This window comes from Carex rostrata, chromosome 4 (genome assembly GCF_964058835.1).
Source record: "Carex rostrata chromosome 4, lpCarRost1.2, whole genome shotgun sequence".
In the NCBI taxonomy this organism is placed as follows: domain Eukaryota; kingdom Viridiplantae; phylum Streptophyta; class Magnoliopsida; order Poales; family Cyperaceae; genus Carex; species Carex rostrata.
The window spans coordinates 3,832,294-3,853,565 of record NC_135921.1 but is presented as its reverse complement, the minus strand read 5'-3'; the positions used below and the strand labels follow the sequence as shown (position 1 = coordinate 3,853,565).

Genomic DNA, 21,272 nt, shown 5'->3' with positions numbered 1-21,272 from the left:
TCTAATTGAACCGCGCAAGAAAAAAACCGGAAAAAAAAACCCTGGCCGTTACTATCTATCACGGCCAGAGGCAGAAAGAAAGAAAGAAAAAAAAAGGGTTGGCCGTGATAACCCATCACGGCCAGAGGTGAAACAAATTTTTTTTTAATTTTTGGACTTGGCCGTTACTGTTCATCACGAACAGAGATTTTTTTTTTTTCTCTGGCCGTTCCAATCTATCACGGACAGGGTTTTTTTTCCGGTTTTTTTATGATTCAGTTAGAATGGTTAAGCTTGTTAATTAAGTGCAAACTCTGGCCGTGATAAACCATAACGGTTTCCCTATATCTCGATAAAACGCAAAAGCGTTCTCTAATGTCGATATTTATTTAATATATTTTCTATTAATAAAAATTTCGGTAAACTTCTATGATCTTGAAAAATAAAATATTAAAATATACAAAATAGGTTGTGTTAAACGGGTCATGATCCGCGGAGATCCGACTTATTATGAGGTCTGATCCAAACCCAAACCTAACCAATAAGGTCGGGCCTAACAAGCACATCAGGATACCCGTACCGGATCCGGATCTTCTAAAATAATTCAACTTTGTAGTTTAGATCTGAACCGTTTTATTCTAATTCATACCAATCTAATTTGAAGTGGAGCGCACAAGACTTCTTTAATCTGACACTCCGGATCTAAACTAAAAAATTATATTTTTACAAGGAGATCCGATCTCTACTTATATGGAAAGTATCGTGATCATATCAGATCCGACTTATAACTAGGTCCGACAGGTGGGGCCTAACAAGCAGGTCGATTACCCATCAAACCCGGTCAACATTTCGGCCTCGTGTCTAACAACTGATTGGATCCATCCCTCCCTCCCTCCGTTTTTCTCAATTCCAATTAGTTACTGAAGCGAAGTTCCAAATCCGAAATCCAGACCTCCCTCACGCTTCGTTTACTACTCACTGAAATCGGAAACGCAACCTCGCTAAGAGATGGAGCTGAAACCAGGCATGTCGGCTTTGGTCACCGGTGGTGCCTCTGGCATAGGTAATTTTCTAATCTCCTTTATTCCCGTAATCAAATTGATAACAGATGGAATCCGTAATCTGTAATTTGTTCTTGTTGGGATGATTATAGGTAAGGCACTTAGTCTGGCACTAGCTCAGAAAGGTCTATTTGTGACGATTGTTGATTTCTCAGAGGAGAGAGGAAAAGAAGTCGCATCAATTGTAGAAAAGGAGAATAGAAAATTCTATTCAAGTCTCACTATGCCATCTGCTCTTTTTGTTAAGTGTGACGTCACTATTCCAAGTAAGACTCGTATGATTTTGCTGATTTTTTAATACACCTCTTTTTTTTCATGTATTAGAAATAGGCAGTTTTATAAGGTGCCAGTTGTAATGTCCTAGTAGTTTAATAGTAATTAGAATAATTGGAAGATAAGTATGAGTTAGCTAATGGGTTTTTATAATAATTTGATACTTAGGTAGGAGATACTAAAGATATAATTAGTCAGGGTCCTTTAGAAATGTTGAAAGAGATAGTAATGAATAAAATGAATTAAGACCTGTTCTCTTTATCCAATTTATACCATAAATTATCTATTTCGCCACAAATTACACAAAGCACTCTCAAAATCCCCCAATTTGCATGATCTACCTTTTAGGATCATGACACCAGTCCATACAGTAGTTTAAACCTCAACGTAGCTAGCACATAAGAATAATTAAATAATGAGATGATGATGATAAGATAAAAATTAAATTAAATTTAAAGCCGACCGGTAAAAAATTTGAATTGAGATTTGAGGCTAATTTATAATCCTGAAACTGAGATTATACGTTAATTGAAGTAAGTCTTGCAACAAATGTGGCACTGATGTTTCAATGAAATCTGGGACTGCTTTTTGTGCTCTCATGGGCAGGTGATGTTGCTGGTGCTTTTGATAAGCATGTCGAGACTTATGGAGGCCTTGATATATGCATCAACAGTGCTGGTATATCTACTACTAAATTATTTCATGAGGATACAACAGATGGAACTAAGACTTGGAGACGAACTGTAGATGTCGATCTCATTGCAGTTATGGACTGTACGCGCATAGCGGTATGGGATATGACCTTTCTTACCCTCAGAATTGTTTAGATTTACAAACATGCCCATTTTAAACTCCTCAATAATTGTACGAGGTACTTTTTGACTATATAAAAAGGAAAGAAAGACACACCTGGGGGGGGGGGTTAAAAAGGAGAATAGTATGACCTTAACATTTGTTAATGATTAATATAAATTTTACTTGTTGTGTTTGTGTTATTGATTAGTTGGTCATCTTATTCATAAATAATGCAATGTAACAGTATGATATTTTGTAACATAATTGTTTTGTTTGAACTCTTAACAGATTCAGATAATGCGGTCCAAGAATAAGCGAGGTGTCATAATAAATTTGGGATCTGCTGCCGGTCTCTATCCCATGGCATTTGACCCTGCCTACTCTGCCTCAAAAGGCAACTTTTCTTATGTTTGTTCCTTTTAATAGATCCCTTTTTTGTTCTTTTTTCATCACTGAGTTGAGTACTGCAAAATAAGTTTTTGTGGACAGTACTAATTTAGTAATTTGAGATTACTTTCAGATGATTGCATCATTTACAAATTAGAAACTGAATATGGTCATCTCATTTTTGTATTTGCAGGTGGAGTGGTTATGTTCACTAGATCACTTGCATTTTTAAAACGTCGTGGGATTCGTGTCAATGTGTTGTGTCCTGAGGTAAATGTTACAATTGTTCTTGTAAATAAGGATGTTTTAGTAGTGTATCAGTGCTTTTTTTGTTGCTTGAATTGTGCTTATCTTATTGCACTACTGCTTTCATGTTGCAACAGTTCTTGTGAATTTTTGTTCAAAGTTTCACTTAAGAAGATTTTTCCATTGTGCATTATGGCATCGAAGCCATTACCAGTAGGTATTGGCCAGTACTCACATGAGTATGTTGACTTGTTTTTGAGTTTACCGTCATTTTTATTGATTTATCTAAAATATGCTAATTATTTATCAATTAAATATAAATAAATTAATGCATGTAAATAAATCAATGCAGTTTATAGAAACGAATATGGGCATGCAAGTTAACCCCAGGATTGTAAAAGCAATTGGTGGCTTTTTGCCAATGGATGATATTATAAAAGGTAAGATACCCAAAGCTTTTATCAAATTCTCATCAGAGATTGAAGTTTAGAGAACTTATGATCTGATTTTGTTGCGATTAATAGTTCCCTCATATTAGAAGGGAAGCATTTTAAGTAATTTTGAATATTTTGGAACATTTGAATAATATTATCTCAAAATCAATTGGAACATGACTTTCTTTCTAATTTTTCTGAGTTTTGGTTATACAGTACGGTGTATCACTGAATATTTTGAAATTATATTTTAGATGAGATAAACAAAATAGCTGCTGAGTTCTTATTTGCATCATGGATATAGTACTTATAAATAAATAAAGTACGAAGGATTCATTTCTGTTCCACCTTATAATTGAAAGAGTTTACCAGTTAAGATTAGACAGCTAGTGAGATATAGTTGTTGTGGAGTTCCCCAAGGACAGTTAGTAGGGCAAATATAGTATTTTGTATGTTTGAATATCATTGCTCAATTGAGATTGACTAATAGAAGAAAAGAATTTTTTATAGAGAAGAAAAGAACTTGACTATTAGATAATATTACCAAAAGCTTGAAGATTTTTAGCATTTGTCAGGTACATTTGAACTTATAGAGGATGAGACTAAGTCTGGTGCTTGCCTATGGGTAACAAAACGTAGAGGGCTGGAGTATTGGCCAACACCAGCTGAAGAAAAGAAGTATCTTATTACACGGTCAAAAAGAAACTTCACAAGTCCTAATTTTCCAAGCATCACCATCCCTCAATCTTTTGAGAAAATGTAAACTTCTTTTTTAATCTCTCAAGATTAAAGGGAAAAAGAATGCACTAATGTTTGTTCTTTTTCTCTCAGAGTTGTTCACACACTTACTCACAATTTTCGTTCTGCAACAAAAATCATACGAACTCAACTGAGACTACCCATCAAGCCAGATTTTGCTATGGTCAAAGTCCTATATGCTGGCGTGAATGCAAGTGATGTAAGTACATAATAATACCAAGCTTATCATTTGTCTAAGTGCCCGCATCAGAAAAAAAAAATTAAAGGAGGTTTAAGTTCAATCAAGTACGTTTTTCTGAGTACAGCTGACAATTTCTGTCCCAACCTGACCTGTTAGGGCCAGCAGAGGTGGTTTTAATGCGTTAGAATTTATGAAATATATGCATAGCCCAATCTGACCTGACTGAATAGTTACTGAATAGTTTAATAGGTTGGTTCTGGGTTAATATTTCCTGACCTGCTAGTTGGTTTGAGTCAACCCATTTAAACTATAACTAAAAATTCCAACCCAACTGACTGCTTGCTGTCGGTTTTACGGAATCTTGATTAGTATTAGCACTAGATCTGGCATATGAGAATTGCATGCATAGTAGAAAACTAATATGCTATATTCATTGTGTCAGTCTATATTGTTACTTCTTCATAGTTCATTCTTCTTCAGATTTTTGAATCTTTTTTGTGCATTTTATAGGTAAACTTTAGCTCTGGGCGTTACTTCAGTGGTAAAGGCAATGATGTAGCTGCACGACTTCCATTCGATGCTGGTTTTGAGGTTCCATGATTCTTTAACGTCTCTCTTCTATTATCATTGCTTTCTTTTGCGGAGTTAGTGTTATTGTTCTTTAGGGCACACATTCATAAGTAGATTGTTGGTTTACTTGTAAAATATTTTTCTTATAGGCTGTTGGTATCGTGGCTTTCGTTGGAGATGCTGTTCATCATGTGAAAGTAGGGACACCTGTTGCCTTTATGACTTATGGTGGCTATGCTGAGTTTGCTTTGGTAATGCCTCATGCTATTATATATATCTTTCATTATAAATTTTATTGGTGCTTCATTTCTACCCTATTTAAACATAAAGAGTGTCAATTATATTATGGCAAAAATGTAAGAATATCTGTTCTCTTGTAAGCATGACAATCCTAAAATCCCCCAGCTCTAAAATAGTACATTTTTTCACCAATGTCAAAATAACCACTCCTTTTACCTCATTTTGGGAGAATTTGTGAGGAAAGAGGGTAGTTTGGCATCTTTTGGAGAAACTGGGATCAGAAATATATAGAGAATACTTATATTGTTTTGTATGTAGTTATGTACTATCTCCTATGTTTTGGTGGGTACGTATAACTTTATTTCTACAGGGATCTAGAGATATTTTGTATTTTATTTTTGCTTCCGATTAAGGAGAGAAGCTGTTACTCATTTTATCTAAAATAATTGTAGGTTCCAGCTAAATTTCTGCTTCCTGTCCCCAGGCCAGACCCTGAGGTCGTGGCAATGCTCACATCTGGCTTAACTGCCTCCATTGCTCTTGAAAAGGTACTTCATATGTATCCTTTTATAGAGTATTTTCAATAATGCAACTGGCAGTGGTCTTTGTCGTACATCCTTCTTTTGAGGAAGTAAAGAAACAGTACATCACTGTAATGCTTGAAAACATCTAATTCATGTAAATAATTGAATTAATTTCCTTTTTTTCCTTCCTTTTCAACTTTTTGTAGGCAGGAAAGATGACATCGGGAGAAACCGTCTTAGTAACAGCCGCAGCTGGTGGAACCGGCCAATTTGTGGTCCAGGTCAGTTAATGCCCAAATTAACTAGCTTATAATATTCTCTACTTATTTAACGACTTAAGCAACAATCAGCACAGCAACCATTTGGTATATTTTTCTCAATTTTCTGATAAATTAATGTAGCTTTGTTATGGCAGTTGGCAAAACTGGGAGGAAATAAGGTGGTGGCGACTTGTGGAGGACAGCAGAAAGCAGCACTGCTGAAATCTTTAGGCGTTGACAGAGTCATTGACTACAAAACTGAAAGTATAAAAGATGTACGTTATGTTAGTTTCAGGATTTGATCTTTCTTTCCCTTTACAGTTTGTTTCTCATAATATAACTAAAACTAGTCATTTGCCTATACTGTACACCATCGAACTGTGAAAAATTAGATCATAGAAATAAAACATAATTAATACAAAAGCAAAGGCAATAGTTTTGCCGGGACATGCTATGCAAATATATGATTTGGTGGTTCTTAAGGTTTCTTTTCTCTTTTTGGATGTAGTGTTTCTCATATCGTCATCTCCCTGTGACTTTTGTGTCTGTTCTGCAAATAAAACTATACATATCTGTATATTTCTCCCTCCAAATTTACTAAATAATACCGCTGCAAAATCAATATCTTTTGTATATATTGTTTTAATGTCATGTACTATCAGTGGATAAGTAGCTTTTTTCTCTATTTTCTAGTCTGGAAGCATATTATTCTGTTAGAATGGTTTCATATTTCATTTACTTTTAAGATCTTCCAATTTCTATAATTGCTTCATTATCCTTCGTTGTTCCTTATATACACACACTCAGCCATTGGTGAATGTTATTTCAGGTGCTGAAAAGCGAGTATCAGAAGGGCGTAGATATCATATATGAATCAGTTGGAGGAGACATGTTCAATCTGTGCTTAAATGCTCTTGCAATTCATGGGCGGCTCATTGTGATTGGGATGATATCTCAGGTTGGTTTCTTTTGATGTGCGTTGACGACATAAATAACAATGTTGATTATCAGAGCAAACCAGTTGGACTTTAAAGGGAGAAGTTATTGGAAGTTTTGAATTTAAACATATTGAACATGAGTAGGATTAAAATGCCCCATTGTTTTCGTGCCCCAATAATGCATCACATCCTTATGTCCGTTTTCAAAGTCCAAACAATTGATCTGAACTGCTCAATATGATCTCCATATAAAAATGTGCTTGGAGACCAAATTTCATATTTTTTTGGAAATTGTTCACTATTCTTTTAGATAGGTCAAAAAGCACTGTTTTTGGATGGTCCAGTATCTTCTGAAAAAACAGTGATTTTGTACCTATCTAAAAAAAATAGTAAAAATTAAAAAAAAAAATGACATCTGGTCTCCAAGTACATTTTGATATGAAGATCATGTTGAGCGGTTTGGATGGACTATTTGGACTTTGAAAATGGAGATAAAGATGTGATGCACGAGGCATGAAAGATATGAGGCATTTGTACCTTGCTCATTAAACATACAATTAGTTACTTGAAACGTTGTCTAGTTAGCCTACCCCAACTTGTTTGGGACTAAAGTCTTGGTTGTTGTTGTTGTTGGTTGTTGTAAAGGTTTTCCAGTAAAAACAAAGGAGCATGGTCTTCTGGGAGCAAAGTTATACCTGTTCCCGCTAGTGTAGATCCTGGCATTATTTTGTAGCTCTTTACTCTTGCCTTAGTTGTTTTTTGTTTTTTTAGTTATTATTTACAATAAAATACTCATATTAAATAAGAAACAAGAAATCATCAAATTGCTTATTTCTTTTATATTCTTGAGGTGAGTTCAGTGAGGAGTCGGACCTATTTAGATGGTGATGATATGATTAGTATACTTCTAATATTACTAAATGACAACAATCTATGTTTTAGTATCAAGGTGAGAATGGATGGAAGCCATTAAGCTACCCTGGGCTGTGTGAAAAGATCCTTGCTAAATCCCAGACAGTGGTATGCTTTTTGTCAGTTTAATTTATCAAATGAGCTTTCAAAGTGTTGAATCCATCTTCATCATATTTTTTTTTTATCAATACTAATCAATTCATGATGATTTATGGTGACTACATACTGTAAACTTGGCTGTATTATATATACCGGTATGCCCAATTAAATTTGGCTGTCAATTTTTGAATCAGGTCTTATCCTGTATCTTAATTTTGCCCTTATTTGTGTAATTGGACAAACTTCAAGCCAAGAAATACAAAGTAATAAACAATTCGAGTCATATTAGTCTTGTAGGGCAGGTGCATAACTGTATGTAATAGTTATTCTGGAAAATGTTTTGTGAATTGTGACTGTCTATTTTGGTGTACTTGATAATATTAATAGAACTTGTTATTTTAAGTGTGTTTCTAACTAGGAAGCAAGCAAACAGTTGCATAATTCAATTGGCAATTTTGCTCTCAGTTTTAATGGTTATTTTGCTATGTATGCTTTTGCCTCAGGCTGGATTTTTTCTTATTCAATATGCTCATTTGTTTCAAGAACATCTTGATAGGCTATTTGATCTCTATGCTGCTGGTAAACTTAAGGTACTGTCTTTTATTGTGGAAGACATGGTGCACAAATTACAATTTTGTTAATTCTTACTTAAGATTACGGTATGATTTGAGTCTTTTTTTGCAGATTTCTTGTTAAAATACATAATATTGTGAAATTTTATTATTTGCCTTCACATTTTTGGTTATATGCAGGATGCAGATAACACCAACCAGTAATAGAAGTGTTGAACAATTGAAAAATGATTAATTATACTTTTCTTTTTTAGTATCAAGTCAATTAAATGTCCTTGCAATGAAAGGGTATATTTATATCAGTTTTATTATGGCTTAATCTGGATACAAATTTACCATAAAATCTTAAAATCTAACGTTCCACATGAATTTAATTTGGTAATTGCTATGACTTAGAAAGATATGGTTTTAGGAGGGGCAAAATTGTCAAAATTTAATGAAACAACCTTTGCCACCTCATTGACTGATTGCTGGGGGTCTTAATATGATGCTAATTAAGAAAAATGTATGTACTGTATTTTAACAACAACAACAACCAAAAACAACCAAGCGTTTAGTCCCGAACAAGTTGGGGTAGGCTAGATGTACTGTATTTTAACATGAAAAAATATTGTATGTGATTTGTCAATACACTTAAGTTTTGGTTCTTATTTGCAAAAGAAAAAGATAATTCAATTACTATATTGTGGTATGTTGCATGACTAAATCTCTCAAAATCCATTGGGTACCTTTTTTATTCCAGAGTACTTTTTTAACGAGTCATGTCATATGTTATTTCATATCAATGATTTTGCTTAGTATCATTGCTTGCTTTTGATTACTTATGATTGCTTTTACTCAATTCTATCTAGGTAAAATTTTGTTGCTAATTAAATACACTGCAATGCATAAATATAGGTGGCTGTGGATCCCACCCGATTTTCAGGCCTCAGCTCAGTTGCTGATGCAGTGGAGCATCTTCATTCTGGTAAAAGTGTCGGCAAGGTAAACTGCACCCATTTTTCTAAAGTATCTTTAAATTTCAGACAATTATTTCTAGCTTGCTAACCTATTTTTTTTTTTGGAGTGAGGCTATGGTACTATGCATATTGCGGATTGCTTCATACTATGAATTAATATCTCTATTTTCAAAGTCCAAATAGTTGATCTGCCGTTCAACATGATCTCCATATGAAAATGCGCTTGTAGATAAAAAAATTCATTTTTCACAAATTTTTTTACAATTAGATAGGTAGAAAACCACTTAAATCTAAAAATTATCGACCATTCAAAAGTATTGTTTTCTACCTATCGAAAAAATTCTAAAAAAATGTGAAATTTAGTCTACAAGTACATTTTCATACGGAGATCATGTTGAACGATTTTGAACGACTATTTGAATTTTGAAAACAAAGATATTGATCCATAGTACCATTATCATAGCCTCACTCTTTTTCTTGACCTAAGTTGATTGGCATTCAATTATTATCTACATGTGCAGGTTGTAGTATGTGTTGATCCAGGGTTCAGCAAGACCTCGTCCAGGCTATGATAAGTACCGTCAGATATTTATTCTTTCTGTAAGTGGTTCAATATAAAGAAGTTGTCAATAAAATTGGGGCAAACTTCAGCAATGTTACGGTCCAAAATAAAATCATCAGCTGTTACGGCCTTGCTGGGGAATAAGGCACTACCCGTTACATCTTGTGTTTAATGACTTCTAAAATGAGATACAGGGATAATTATTACACTTGTAAGTGTCTTGTACACAGACTTGGTAAGAATGCGAAATTAATAAAAGGGTTATGCAGTGACAATTACTGTTTTAGTCATGAAAGTACATTATTAGGCAACAAATGAACTATTTTTCTGAAATGAGTCGTGCACTTTTTTTGTAGTAAATAACACGGTTCTTGTTGATAAGAAACTTTTCGATACGAAGTTGAAGTACTGTTCTTGTAAATCTATATGATGATTTGTGTTATATTTATTGTTCTTTCTGGTATACACCTTCAAATCTTAGCATAATCATACAAATTCTGTAGGTTCGTGGAATGCAGTTTATTTCTAGAATATGCCTCTATATATGGATTAATAATTTCATGTCTGTGACAATCGAAAATTAAAATATTAATAGATAATTGTCTCTATTTAAATTGCGACTCAAATTTTGGTGCAGATTGAAAACAAGTTGGTCATTCATGGAGCAATTTGAAAAGTTATGATTCAGATGATAACTTTATCTGAACAAATGATCCATCAAATTTGATACCCAACATATCCATATTAACAATTTAATGTACTCTTCGCTATTCATAAGAACGAAAAAGGCCGAAAATTTTAAATATATTCCTGTCAAAAAAAATAAACAAAAAAACCATTGAATTCTAAGTATTCAAAATTTCTCATGTTCGCTATTTGAGGTTGCGGACACTGATGGAGTGTCCGCCATTTCAAATGGTGGGAAGCCCAAAAAAGACAAAAAAAATGGAATTCAACGGCTGAATGGAGTTATTTGTTTATTAATTTAAAAAAAAATAAAAAAAAACAACTTATTATTTAAATATGTTTCAAAAATATCAAACAAAATAAATAAAATATCATATAATTTAGATTTACAAGCAGCACTGCAAAACATTTTTCAGGCAAGCTTTTTTCCGGCTGTAAAAAAATTTAACTAGTTCTTGGCGTGTTATTGAAAAAAAAAAAAATGTTTTGAATATGAGTTATTGATTCCGGTTCAAAAGTCACTTCTAGATAAATAAAGAAATTATCGTGATACTTCTAGTATATTCAAATTATAAGGTACTCTTATCTATTTTAATATATTCCTAATATCTCTTCTTCTAGAGAAATAGATGGATACCTTAGAATTTAAATTTACTTGAAGAACCACGACAATTATTTTTTTATATATCTAGAAGTGGTTTGAACTGGGATCAATAACTCAGATCTAAAACTTTTTTAAATTTTTTTCAGTAGAAATAGTTTTATTTTTTTTACAGCCGGAAAAAATCATGCCTGAAAAATATTTCATAGTGTTTCTAGTATATCTAAATTATAAGATATTTTTATCTATTTTGTTTGATGTTTCTTCTAACATGTTCAAATTATAAGTTGCTCTTTCTATTTTTGAAAATTAATAAACAACTAAATTCATTTCAGCCGTTCAAATGTGAACTTTGAGTTTTTTGGTTGTCCGTCATTTGAAATGGTGGACACCAAAAAAGTGTCCGCAATTTCAAATAGCGAACGTGCTAAATATGAAATTTTCAGATTTTAGTTTTTTGGTTTATTATTTTTTTGGACAAGGGTATTTTTTAAAAATTAGCAAAAAAAAAAGGACAACTAATATAAAGTGTAATATAGCATAAAAACGAAAAAAAAAAACAATTTTTTTTACACAAGTTCAGAGTAATCTAAAAGTTAAACACTAAATTTAATAGAATAATAAACATTTGGGGGAGAGAGAATGTAAATCGACATGCTAGCCTATATCTTTCTATATCAAGAATAATAAACATTTCACTAGAGATATTGGCTACGGTGAAGATGCACGCTTTTTTGCTCTGCTCCACAGTTTCGCCAGTAAGATTCTTTAGTGGGATCAAGGTTTTAAATAGCGATTATTGTGTCGGAAAGACTAAAAAAAAAGCTACACTGAATAGCGTAGTTATAACAAAAGCTATCTTACATAACGTTTTTTTTTTTTTAAATTATATTTTATATTTCTATTAATTATAAACATTATCTAAAGTCTCATAGAGCAATAACTAAGACAAAATTAATCAAGAAATTAGAATATTCATATCGAACCAATACAAAGTCCAAATTGCTATTCAAAATATCTCTAATAATATTATAAACTATCTATTTTTTTAATTCAAAATAATATAAGTATCATGGCATAAACTATATATTCTTTTATATTAAAAAAAATCATAAGTATCATGAAATAAACTATTTTTTTCTATTAATTAAAAATAAAATTAATTTGGACCTCGAAAAAAATGATTTTTAAAATTAATTTTCAGTTTGACCCTTTATATAAAAGCCTATGTACGTAGCATAATGTGCATTATAGAACGTAGCGTGTAGCGCAGATAGCGAACTGCTATTATCACTATAGTAGTCGTAGCTGAAATAACACATTTTTATTCCATGGCATAGCGTTCAAAAAAAATACTATAACACCGCTATTGCTTCACTATAGCGCACTAATTAAAACACTGGGTGGGATAGAGAGAATCATTGCGGGTTATAGAACTTGTCAAATTATTAATTTAGTGGTGAAGCATGTGGTTTATTTTTATTTTTTTTGCAATAACACGTGGTTTAATTCGTGCCGTGTTTATAGTCAATGAAAGGTAGTTTTTTGGTAAAGTTGATAGCTGGCACAAAGTGTTGTTTGTTTAGTTTAAGCTCTTTGTCGAACGATTCATATCTTACCTAAGGTACCTCATTCTTTGAATTTGAAACAAAATGCACACTCATTTTATTGATAAATAGTTAAATACACATGATTCAAGTCTACTTATGACAAAACCTGTTCATTTTTATTTTAAATAAGAGTACACTTTACTTGTTAATATATAATATAAAACATGACAGACGGGACAGATATATTTTTAGTACAATATTAAATCTCCTAGCATCTACTAGATTTACTTGTGTATCTATATAGTAGACATGAACAATGTGTAACCTCACCATGTGATGGAAATTGAAACATTTGAATTTAATTTCCTCAAGGAATAATATTTACATTACGTTAACAAATTAGATATGTGAGATTCATTGTCAATGAATTCAACTTAACTATTTTGACAATCGTTGTGAAATTTAGAATGAGATATATGTTATGGAGTAGAACTAGGGTGCTCTTAAGCTCACCAAAGTTTTGGTGAGCTTAACTCTAAAACTTATCAAATCGATTTCAAATGACGAATCCGAACCGTTGAATCCCGCCTACCTTACGCGTGAAATTTTTAAACATTCGAATTAATTTAGTATAAAGTCAAGCGGTCAAAAAACGTTCAAAAATGAATGCACTAAAATTAATTTATTAACCTTCTAATTTTGACCGCTTGACTTTATACTAAATTAATTCGAATGTTTAAAAATTTCACATGTAGATGCATTACACGTAAGGTAGGCGGGTTTCAACGGTTCGGATTCGTCATTTGAAATTGATTTTATGAGTTTTAGAGTTAAGCTCACCAAAACTTTGGTGAGCTTAAGAGCACCCTAGTTCTACTCTATGTTATGTATGTTTATATTATGTACATAAAAAAGATTGAATTGTAGCGCAACATTTATAGACAAATTTATAATTTACAACAATTATATAATTGATTTAAATAATTAAACCATACTGAATTACATAAATTTAATACACGACCAATTAAAAAAAAAATTAAGATTCTCGGAATAATTCATAGATAATGAATCTCAAATCCCCCAACTCATCACATTATTACTCACTTTTATCAATTTTAAGTAGGGGTGGCAACGAATCAAATCGAATCGAACTCACCCTAGTTTGAGTTTGAATAAGATTCGAACCAAATTGGGTTTGATTTGTTTCGAATCGAACTAATTTTAAATCGAATTAATTGCGAACTACACATTTTTCGAATCGAAGTCAATCGAGTTATGAACTAAATTTTTTTTTGACAGCCTTAGTTATACCGGTAGTTTATGCATTAGTTTTCTTCTAGCGGAACAAAATTCACAAGGTTTCCTTTTACCTTTCACGGATTTACACTAATGGATTATGTGCCAGTTTAAGATTTTCTTACCTTTTATGTTGCTGAATTGATTAAAATCACGGCATGGACCTAGTCAAATGAAACTTATTCCATTGTTAATTTGTTACGCTGCTGAAACATTTTTCTATTATAAGTTACCATTATATTAATAATTTTGAGCTGTGATATAAGTTTGGTTCCTGCATTATTAAAGATTAATGGTTGAATCCATTAGTTGTATTAATAATGGTTGAATCCATTATTAATGGTTTAATACCTAGTTTGAGTTTGATTTGAATAAAATTCGAACTGAACTAGTTTGATTTGTTTCATAACAGACTAATTTTAAATCGAATTAAACTCAAATCAAATTCAAATTGAATCATGAACTACAATTTTTTTCGCCACCCCTAGTTTTAAGGGCCATAAGAAAATATTGCAGGATTACAGAATATTTTCGAAAGTTAATATGAGACAAGATTTGTTGATATAGCTTATAGACTATAGGGTTACATGTGCAATGATATCAGCAGTGTCATGAATATATAATAATTCACTAGCTTAAAAAATGACATAATGACGGGTCAAAACTGAAAAGGGAAGGTTCTTTTAAAGTGATATATTTAATATTCTTTTTGCTTTATCAAAGAAAAAGAAGCATGAAAAGGGTAAACACCAAACAGCTTTCAATGCCGCAGTGATATTTGATCGGACGGTACAGATTATACGACTGATACCGATAACAGATACTTTGTTCAGATTTTATCCAGCTATTTGATCTCAAATGAACGGTCAAGATCTGTCATGACCCTCCAACTAAGTTCCGACTATCGGACTATGTTCACGCTTTGAAGCTGCTTTGGCCGAATTCAGATCACCTAAGGTACCTCAATTTTTTGAATCCGGTACTCTCGCTATATTTTGGCACTAATCTTAAAGGTAGCCTGGCCGGATTCATCATGATTCTGATCGGACGATCCATATAGAAACTCAAACGGTGCATTACCTCAGAGGATCCAGACTTGCTCTCGCCTTCCCTTCGCCAGGCGCCCAGGCGTATAGCGACCCGAACCCTCTCTCCCAAGCTAGGGTTTTTCGCCTGATCGGACGACTCTGTCTAGGTGAGTTTTTCTCTTTCTCTTTCCCTCCCTCCCTCCTTTTTGATGCTTATCCTTACCTTTTCTTCTCAAAATTTTCTATACTTTCGCCATTGATACCGCCATAGAAGTTATCCCAATTGCCAAGATCATAGAAATAATTTGCACAGTTAGAATCCGGCAAGTTGAAAATATCTAGATATTGATGTATGCAATTGAGACTTAATCGACGCGAAATTGGGTTTTGTGGGGAATCAATTGCTCAATTGACGGGCAATTGACGGGCTCGAAATTGGATTTTGTTTATGCCAACAAAATCACGGCTTAATTAAACTCTTTTCTGGGAATTTATAACCTTAAAATCATGATGATTTTTGTTAATCTTTTTTTTTTTTTTTTTTTGAAATGTACTGACAGATGCTGTCAGTATTAATTTTATTGACCAGGTGCCTCTTACATTGAGTTCCTTACATCTTGCAAAAAAAAGGACTAAAACAGCAGAAATAATCAAGCATATCATCCCTGCCCACTGTAACATCTATAATTAACATCTGTTAATCCTGCCATCCCTTAATTCCTATAAATTAACTGATCCATATCTGTAGGTGGCAGCTTAAATCTCTATCTATGCTTAGCAGCTTGACATCCGAAAAGACATATTATGAAATCTTATCAGTGGGTGAAGATGCCGATATTGATGAGATCCGTACCGGGTACAAAACTGCATTGCTGAGCACACACCCTGACAAATTACCAAAACACCACGACTTGTCCGGGTCCCACAACAACGAACGAGAATTTCTCATCGTTCAAAAGGCATGGGAAATACTTGGCAATTCCCAGTCTAAATCTCAGTACGACAAGGAATTAGCTGCATCAAGACGAAAAGTCGATATCATATCAAATGAAATTGAATTGGATGAAATGAATATAGAAATTAATAGTGATGGTGTGTATGAATTGGTGTATCCTTGTAGGTGCGGTGATTATTTTGGAATTAGTTCAGTTGCATTGAAAGAGATGGGAATTTTGTTAGGGGAGAATGGAGAGGTACAAATAAATGGCAGTAATTTTGTACCGGTTTCGGTTGTGTTGCAATGCGGGTCGTGTTCGCTTAAAGTACGCCTTTTAATTGAGGCTAATTTATGAGTATTTTGAATAGTAATTATTTTCACTGATTTTCTCGGTTGAGTGAAAATCTCTGAATACAATTTTGCTTTTGGTTGATTTCAAATTTTTTTTTAATAAAAAAAAGGTTTTAAAGTATCTTCGATCTATCAATTTGTTGCATTTGTTATGTCTTTCTAATGATAGCTTCCCCAAACATTATGAGAATTTAATGATGATTAAACCATATCAATTTGCTAAATAAATGACTTATGCCTAAAGTAGAATCTGCTTTATTCTCCTTTATTTAGTGGGGCTTTTATTGCTCCACTAATTTGTGATTTGTCATAGAAGATATTGTTGGACAGGAAATGGTGCCATCAAATTTAAAATTTTGGAAGGATGTGACTTAGATTCTTCTGACAACTCTAAGGTGAGATGTTGTTTTAGCTTTTGCTTTAAGATTAATTGAGAACACCTGTGCCCAAAATTTTCTTAGACCAAAGAAGTTTGTTGGAAAGAAAAAAATGACCTGAGTTTCTCGGCAATTCATTTTCTATTAAATTAATGAAAACTGTTAGGGTTTCCTAATACTAACAAATATGCACACATTACTTTTAGGCATCTTAGTGTTGATGCAACTTATCATGCTTGTTTGGTACACCATATGCTTATAGTGCTATATCTCTCTATCAGTTTCCATTTTATTCTTTTCTTTCTTCTAGAAAATTCTCTATTACTCTTGGTTTGATGGGTCATCTCAGGTCAGTTGAATCCGCTAGGGTGTCACTCTGTTAAAATAAAGAGGTTAAACTCCAGATTAGCTCAATAAAAACATGTAAAATGAAAAGATTAAGTTCCTACTGTTAAGACATAATCAACCAATGAAATTTGATTATTTTGCAATCCTGACTAGAACCCAACAGAGCTCAACCCAATGAATATTTCTCGACTCACAATCAGGTAGGGTTGAACATAGTCCAAATTTGTTTTTAAGTCTATAGAAATTTCGCACTTTCTCAATTATTTAGGAGGTATCTGATGCAAACAGTTATTTGATTATTTTTATGCTGTCATGTGGTAAACCTCTATAAGTACTGAATGTAACGTCACTTGGAGAGACCTTTATCTCCTACTACCAATTTTAAAATGATAAGTGATTATCTTATTCTTCACCCCAAAGGTTGTTACTCTAATTAAAAACCCTTTTTAGATGAGAAGCCTCTGTTGTGCATGTCATTATCCATCCACAAGATACCAAAATAACATATCTTTATATAAACTCTCACATATATCTTATGCTTATTCAGTAAGAGTGTAATGTCTTGCTTAACAAATGAAGCTCATTTTAAGCTCCCCTCTATCCGCTGCAAATCATTGCCGAGCCTGCTAAAGAGTTGTATCAGTACTCCCTTTGATTTGAGCTCTGACGATGAGGATACCTACTATGATCTTGATACAAAACACGTACCTTTCATGCCTCCCCTCTTTTTTCTTTCTTTTGTTTATCTTGTTACTTGTATTATATTCATTCGCACAAGATTTTGTTAGAATTGGTTATTAACTAACACTTTTTTTTTGTCATCAGTTGATATTAAAGGAGCTAAGAAATCGAGCTGTGAGAGCCAGCTCGAAGCGAAACGAGCACTTCTACTCGGCAAACCTCACCTGTTTATTCATCCCACCTTCACTTGAAAATACCGACAAACAAAAAGATTTTCAAGACATTACTGACAACGAAGATGAAAGCGAGGCCTTCTTTTCAATGAAGAGCAACTTCTCGCGCTGCTCCAGCCAGGGAGCAACAGCTTCATGGGATGAAAACAAAGGCGTGAAGGCTTATCAATCGGTGCTCGAGGAATTCAACCATTTAGAGGGGTGGCCATTCGGGTTGTGCCGCCGACCTCTAGTGTTGCCACCGCTACCCAACATGCCCGCTGACTCTTGGATGTGGCATAGGAGGAAGTCTGAGACCAAATCTTTTGGAGTTGCTAATTGAAGCGAATAATAATGCATGTGTACCGTAAAAAAATGATGGCGTCTTCTTGTATGTGTTCAGGTTTCAATTTGTTGGTATTAATATATCTATAGAATTGTATTATTGAAATTATACACACTTTAAACTTGTTGTATGTGTTCAGGTTTCAATTTGTTGGCACTAATATTCTATATAATTTAGCTGATAGCCACTATCAGTTTTAAAAAAAAAAAATATTCTATATAATTGTATTATTGAAGTTATACACACTTTAATCTTGTTGCATGTGTTCAGGTTTCAATTTGTTGGCATTAATATTCTATAGAAATGTATTATTGAAGTTATACACACTTTAATGTTGAAGGAGAATATTGGGATATATTCCTAAAAAGGAAATAAATTGGATCAGATGCCTGTTTTCGAAAATAACAATATTTATTATTATATATTTAAAATCAATTTTATACACCAAATGAAATAGCACGAGTTCCCCTTTATTTTGACATCATTTTACTTGCAGAGAAAATGGCAAATAAAATTGCTGAAGGAAAATAATTTCCTTTGCATGGTATAGTATTTCTAATTGAATTAGATCCATGTTTAGACCCATTGGGGCTGTTCGGCAACAAAGAAAAGTCTCTTTAAAGCTTAATCCGCTTTCTTCATTCTGTCGAACACCAATTTCTTAGTGCAGATTAAGAACACCTCTTTGCGCGGATTAAAAACACCTCCTTTAGTCTCATTTTATCCGAATTTTAATTCTCTGCCCGGATCTTAAGGCACTTCTACCCCTTCCTTTAACTTCCTTAATTTTCACTTACGAATTAAGACAACTGAACATCGGTTCTTTAGCGCTCCTTAAGTTCTTAATCTTTCATTCTTACTCCTTTGTTGCCGAACGACTTCATTATTGCCTATGTGCTGCCCGTGCTGCCCGGCATGCCTGCTGATTCATTGATGTGGCATAGGAGGAACCTGAGGCCTACAAAACCGGGTTATTTAAAAAGGTTTGGTTAAATTATTTGACAACATGTTGTTCGAAAGAAATAATTTTGGACTGATTTTATGCTATGCAGATGTGTTTGATTGTCATGAAATTATATTGAAATAATATTTACAGACATAAGAACTCATAAAATAATTTATAAAAATTCATACTAACGACTTACGAGAATGTAAGAGGAGAAATATTCAGAGTAATTGTTTGATTCTATTGTAAAAACCATTGTAGTGAATTATATATATATATATATATATTTATAAATCTTGATATCATTACAATTGTTCTTATTAACTTGTAATACAACTTAATTGAAGAAATATTTTTCTTCATTAAAATATTTGATTTTTTGCAAAATTGAAATAAACATTAAAAAGGTGAAAAATAATTTAAATAGTTCATGTCTACGAAGAAAAATAAAATAGAAGTTTGTTCTTAACCAATAAACGGATAAACTCTTTCAAATAAATCAGTAATGCAAGCAGCTTTGTTGTTAATAATTAAATGAAAAACTCACTCAATTAATTAAGAGCCTCCTTCCATCATGAAAATAAAATAAAATTAAAGTTTATTCACAAAACCTTGAGTGAGTCTATGGTACTATGCATATTACGATTTGGCACCGTGCTACGGCTCTATATTCGAGTTTTCAAATCCTAACGGTCGATCCGAACCGTTCATCTTGTTCTCCATATTAATATGTATTTGGAGACCAAATTTTACATTTTTTGAAATTTTTTTACTATTTTTTTAGATTTATTGAAAATCACTGTTTTTAAATGGTCCAGAATTTTCAGATCAAGTGATTTTCTAAATATCTAAAAAAATAGTAAAAAAATTTCAAAAAATATAAAATTTGGTCTCCAAACACATTAATATGGAGAACAAGATGAACGGTTCGGATCGACCGTTAGAATTTGAAAACTCGAATACAGAATCGTAGCACAGTAACAACCCGTGATATGCATAGTACCATAGACTCACTCCAAAACCTTTGATCGAAGGAAGCACGGTCTAAAGTAGAGGTTTGGGGACTATAATAATTCCCACAACTTGATCGAAAGAAGCAATTGATGCGAACATGTGAGTAATATCAGAAACAAATTTCAGCAAGCTCCAGATATTTTTTCGAACTTTTGCTTAATTCTATTTTTCAAAATTTTCCGTGGCGAAATCTCTGCGGTCAAAGGTGATGGGTAATAACTAAGTTTATAACGGATTGCAGTGACTCGTTTCATTATTAAACAGAAAGAGCATACACCGAATATTGCCCAGCATGGTCGCCCAATAGAAATTCAATAGAGAAAATAATTTCTTGTCGGCATCAGCAATTGATCGGGTGTGGTTTTAATCGTGTTGTCTTCCCTGTTAAAGCTCAATATTAGTTCATTACTTGCACGTAACACAAAAATTCATAGGGTTTACGCCGTCATACATTCTTTTTACAATTTTTGAAAAGGAAAAAAATCAATTAAGTTCACTCATGAAACTATATAAATTGTTGCCACATTTTTATTGGAGTAGCATGGTCATACTTTAAACGTGTGTATTTCTCAATGTGTATATAGGTTTATACTTTTTTTCTTTTCAATATTCTTGTCTTATTTAGTGAACAAAATGAGTCTGTCACCATTTTGATAGTTGTTTATAGTTTTATGTAATTCTATACTAAAACATATAATAGAATTGTTGAGTATAATATAGAGCTTTTTTTTGTTATTTCCTCATTTTAATTTTATAAATTTGACTATCTTTTTAGACATCATTTAAATATGAGGAGGGTTCAAATGCCTCCATGTTTTTGTGTCTCCATCATGCCTCCATCTTTCTCCATCATTTTCAAAGTTCAAACAGTCGATCCGAACCGCTCAACCTAACCTCCATACTAAAATATGTTTGGAGACCAAATTTTATATTTTTAGAAATTTTTTTACTATTTTTTTAGATAGGTACAAAAATACTGTTTTTAGATGGTTCAGATTTACTGATTTTGTACCTATCTAAAAAAATAGTAAATAAATTCCTAAAAATATAAAATTTGGTCTCCAAACATATTTTAGTATGGAGGTTAGGTTGAGCGGTTCGGATCGACTGTTTGAACTTTGAAAATGATGGAATGAGATGGAGGCAT

General features: G+C 32.8%; 3 protein-coding genes across 4 annotated transcripts; all 3 read left to right on the top strand.

Moving 5' to 3' along the window:
• The first annotated feature begins 842 nt into the window (after positions 1 to 842).
• Positions 843 to 10,226, top strand: NQR (ARP protein (REF)). Its single transcript, XM_078300738.1, has 18 exons — positions 843 to 1,042; positions 1,133 to 1,306; positions 1,920 to 2,101; positions 2,397 to 2,502; positions 2,689 to 2,765; positions 3,094 to 3,181; positions 3,751 to 3,934; positions 4,007 to 4,133; positions 4,626 to 4,706; positions 4,835 to 4,936; positions 5,378 to 5,473; positions 5,656 to 5,730; positions 5,865 to 5,984; positions 6,539 to 6,667; positions 7,590 to 7,667; positions 8,162 to 8,248; positions 9,128 to 9,214; positions 9,711 to 10,226. Exons 1-18 carry the CDS (start codon positions 988 to 990, stop codon positions 9,759 to 9,761), a joined length of 1,899 nt encoding a protein of 632 aa, XP_078156864.1. The 5' UTR covers positions 843 to 987; the 3' UTR covers positions 9,762 to 10,226.
• A 4,705-nt stretch (positions 10,227 to 14,931) lies between these two features.
• On the top strand, positions 14,932 to 18,295 carry LOC144552742 (uncharacterized). 2 transcript variants are annotated; one of them, XM_078300737.1, is made up of 4 exons: positions 14,932 to 15,080; positions 15,662 to 16,596; positions 17,474 to 17,630; positions 17,752 to 18,295. In XM_078300737.1, the coding sequence occupies exons 3-4, from the start codon at positions 17,484 to 17,486 to the stop codon at positions 18,160 to 18,162; spliced, it is 558 nt and encodes a 185-aa protein (XP_078156863.1). In that variant the 5' UTR covers positions 14,932 to 15,080; positions 15,662 to 16,596; positions 17,474 to 17,483; the 3' UTR covers positions 18,163 to 18,295. The 2 variants fall into 2 exon arrangements, with proteins under 2 accessions (XP_078156863.1, XP_078156862.1); XM_078300736.1 differs by lacking the exons at positions 14,932 to 15,080; positions 15,662 to 16,596 and adding an exon at positions 16,618 to 17,126.
• LOC144552515 (DNAJ heat shock N-terminal domain-containing protein) lies at positions 15,684 to 16,205 on the top strand. Its single transcript, XM_078300482.1, has one exon. The coding sequence runs from the start codon at positions 15,684 to 15,686 to the stop codon at positions 16,203 to 16,205; it is 522 nt and encodes a 173-aa protein (XP_078156608.1).
• Positions 18,296 to 21,272: the final 2,977 nt, after the last annotated feature.

Excerpts from the sequence above, each read along its gene's own strand:
- NQR (XM_078300738.1), top strand. The coding sequence starts at position 988 with ATGGAGCTGAAACCAGGCATGTCGGCTTTGGTCACCGGTGGTGCCTCT. Across the intron at positions 3,935-4,006 it reads CCTCAATCTTTTGAGAAAAT|AGTTGTTCACACACTTACTC; the intron begins GTAAACTTCTTT and ends TTTTTCTCTCAG. Across the intron at positions 4,937-5,377 it reads GCTATGCTGAGTTTGCTTTG|GTTCCAGCTAAATTTCTGCT; the intron begins GTAATGCCTCAT and ends AAATAATTGTAG.
- LOC144552515 (XM_078300482.1), top strand. The coding sequence starts at position 15,684 with ATGCTTAGCAGCTTGACATCCGAAAAGACATATTATGAAATCTTATCA.
- LOC144552742 (XM_078300736.1), top strand. The coding sequence starts at position 17,101 with ATGAATATTTCTCGACTCACAATCAG. Across the intron at positions 17,127-17,473 it reads ATTTCTCGACTCACAATCAG|TAAGAGTGTAATGTCTTGCT; the intron begins GTAGGGTTGAAC and ends ATGCTTATTCAG. Across the intron at positions 17,631-17,751 it reads ATGATCTTGATACAAAACAC|TTGATATTAAAGGAGCTAAG; the intron begins GTACCTTTCATG and ends TTTTGTCATCAG.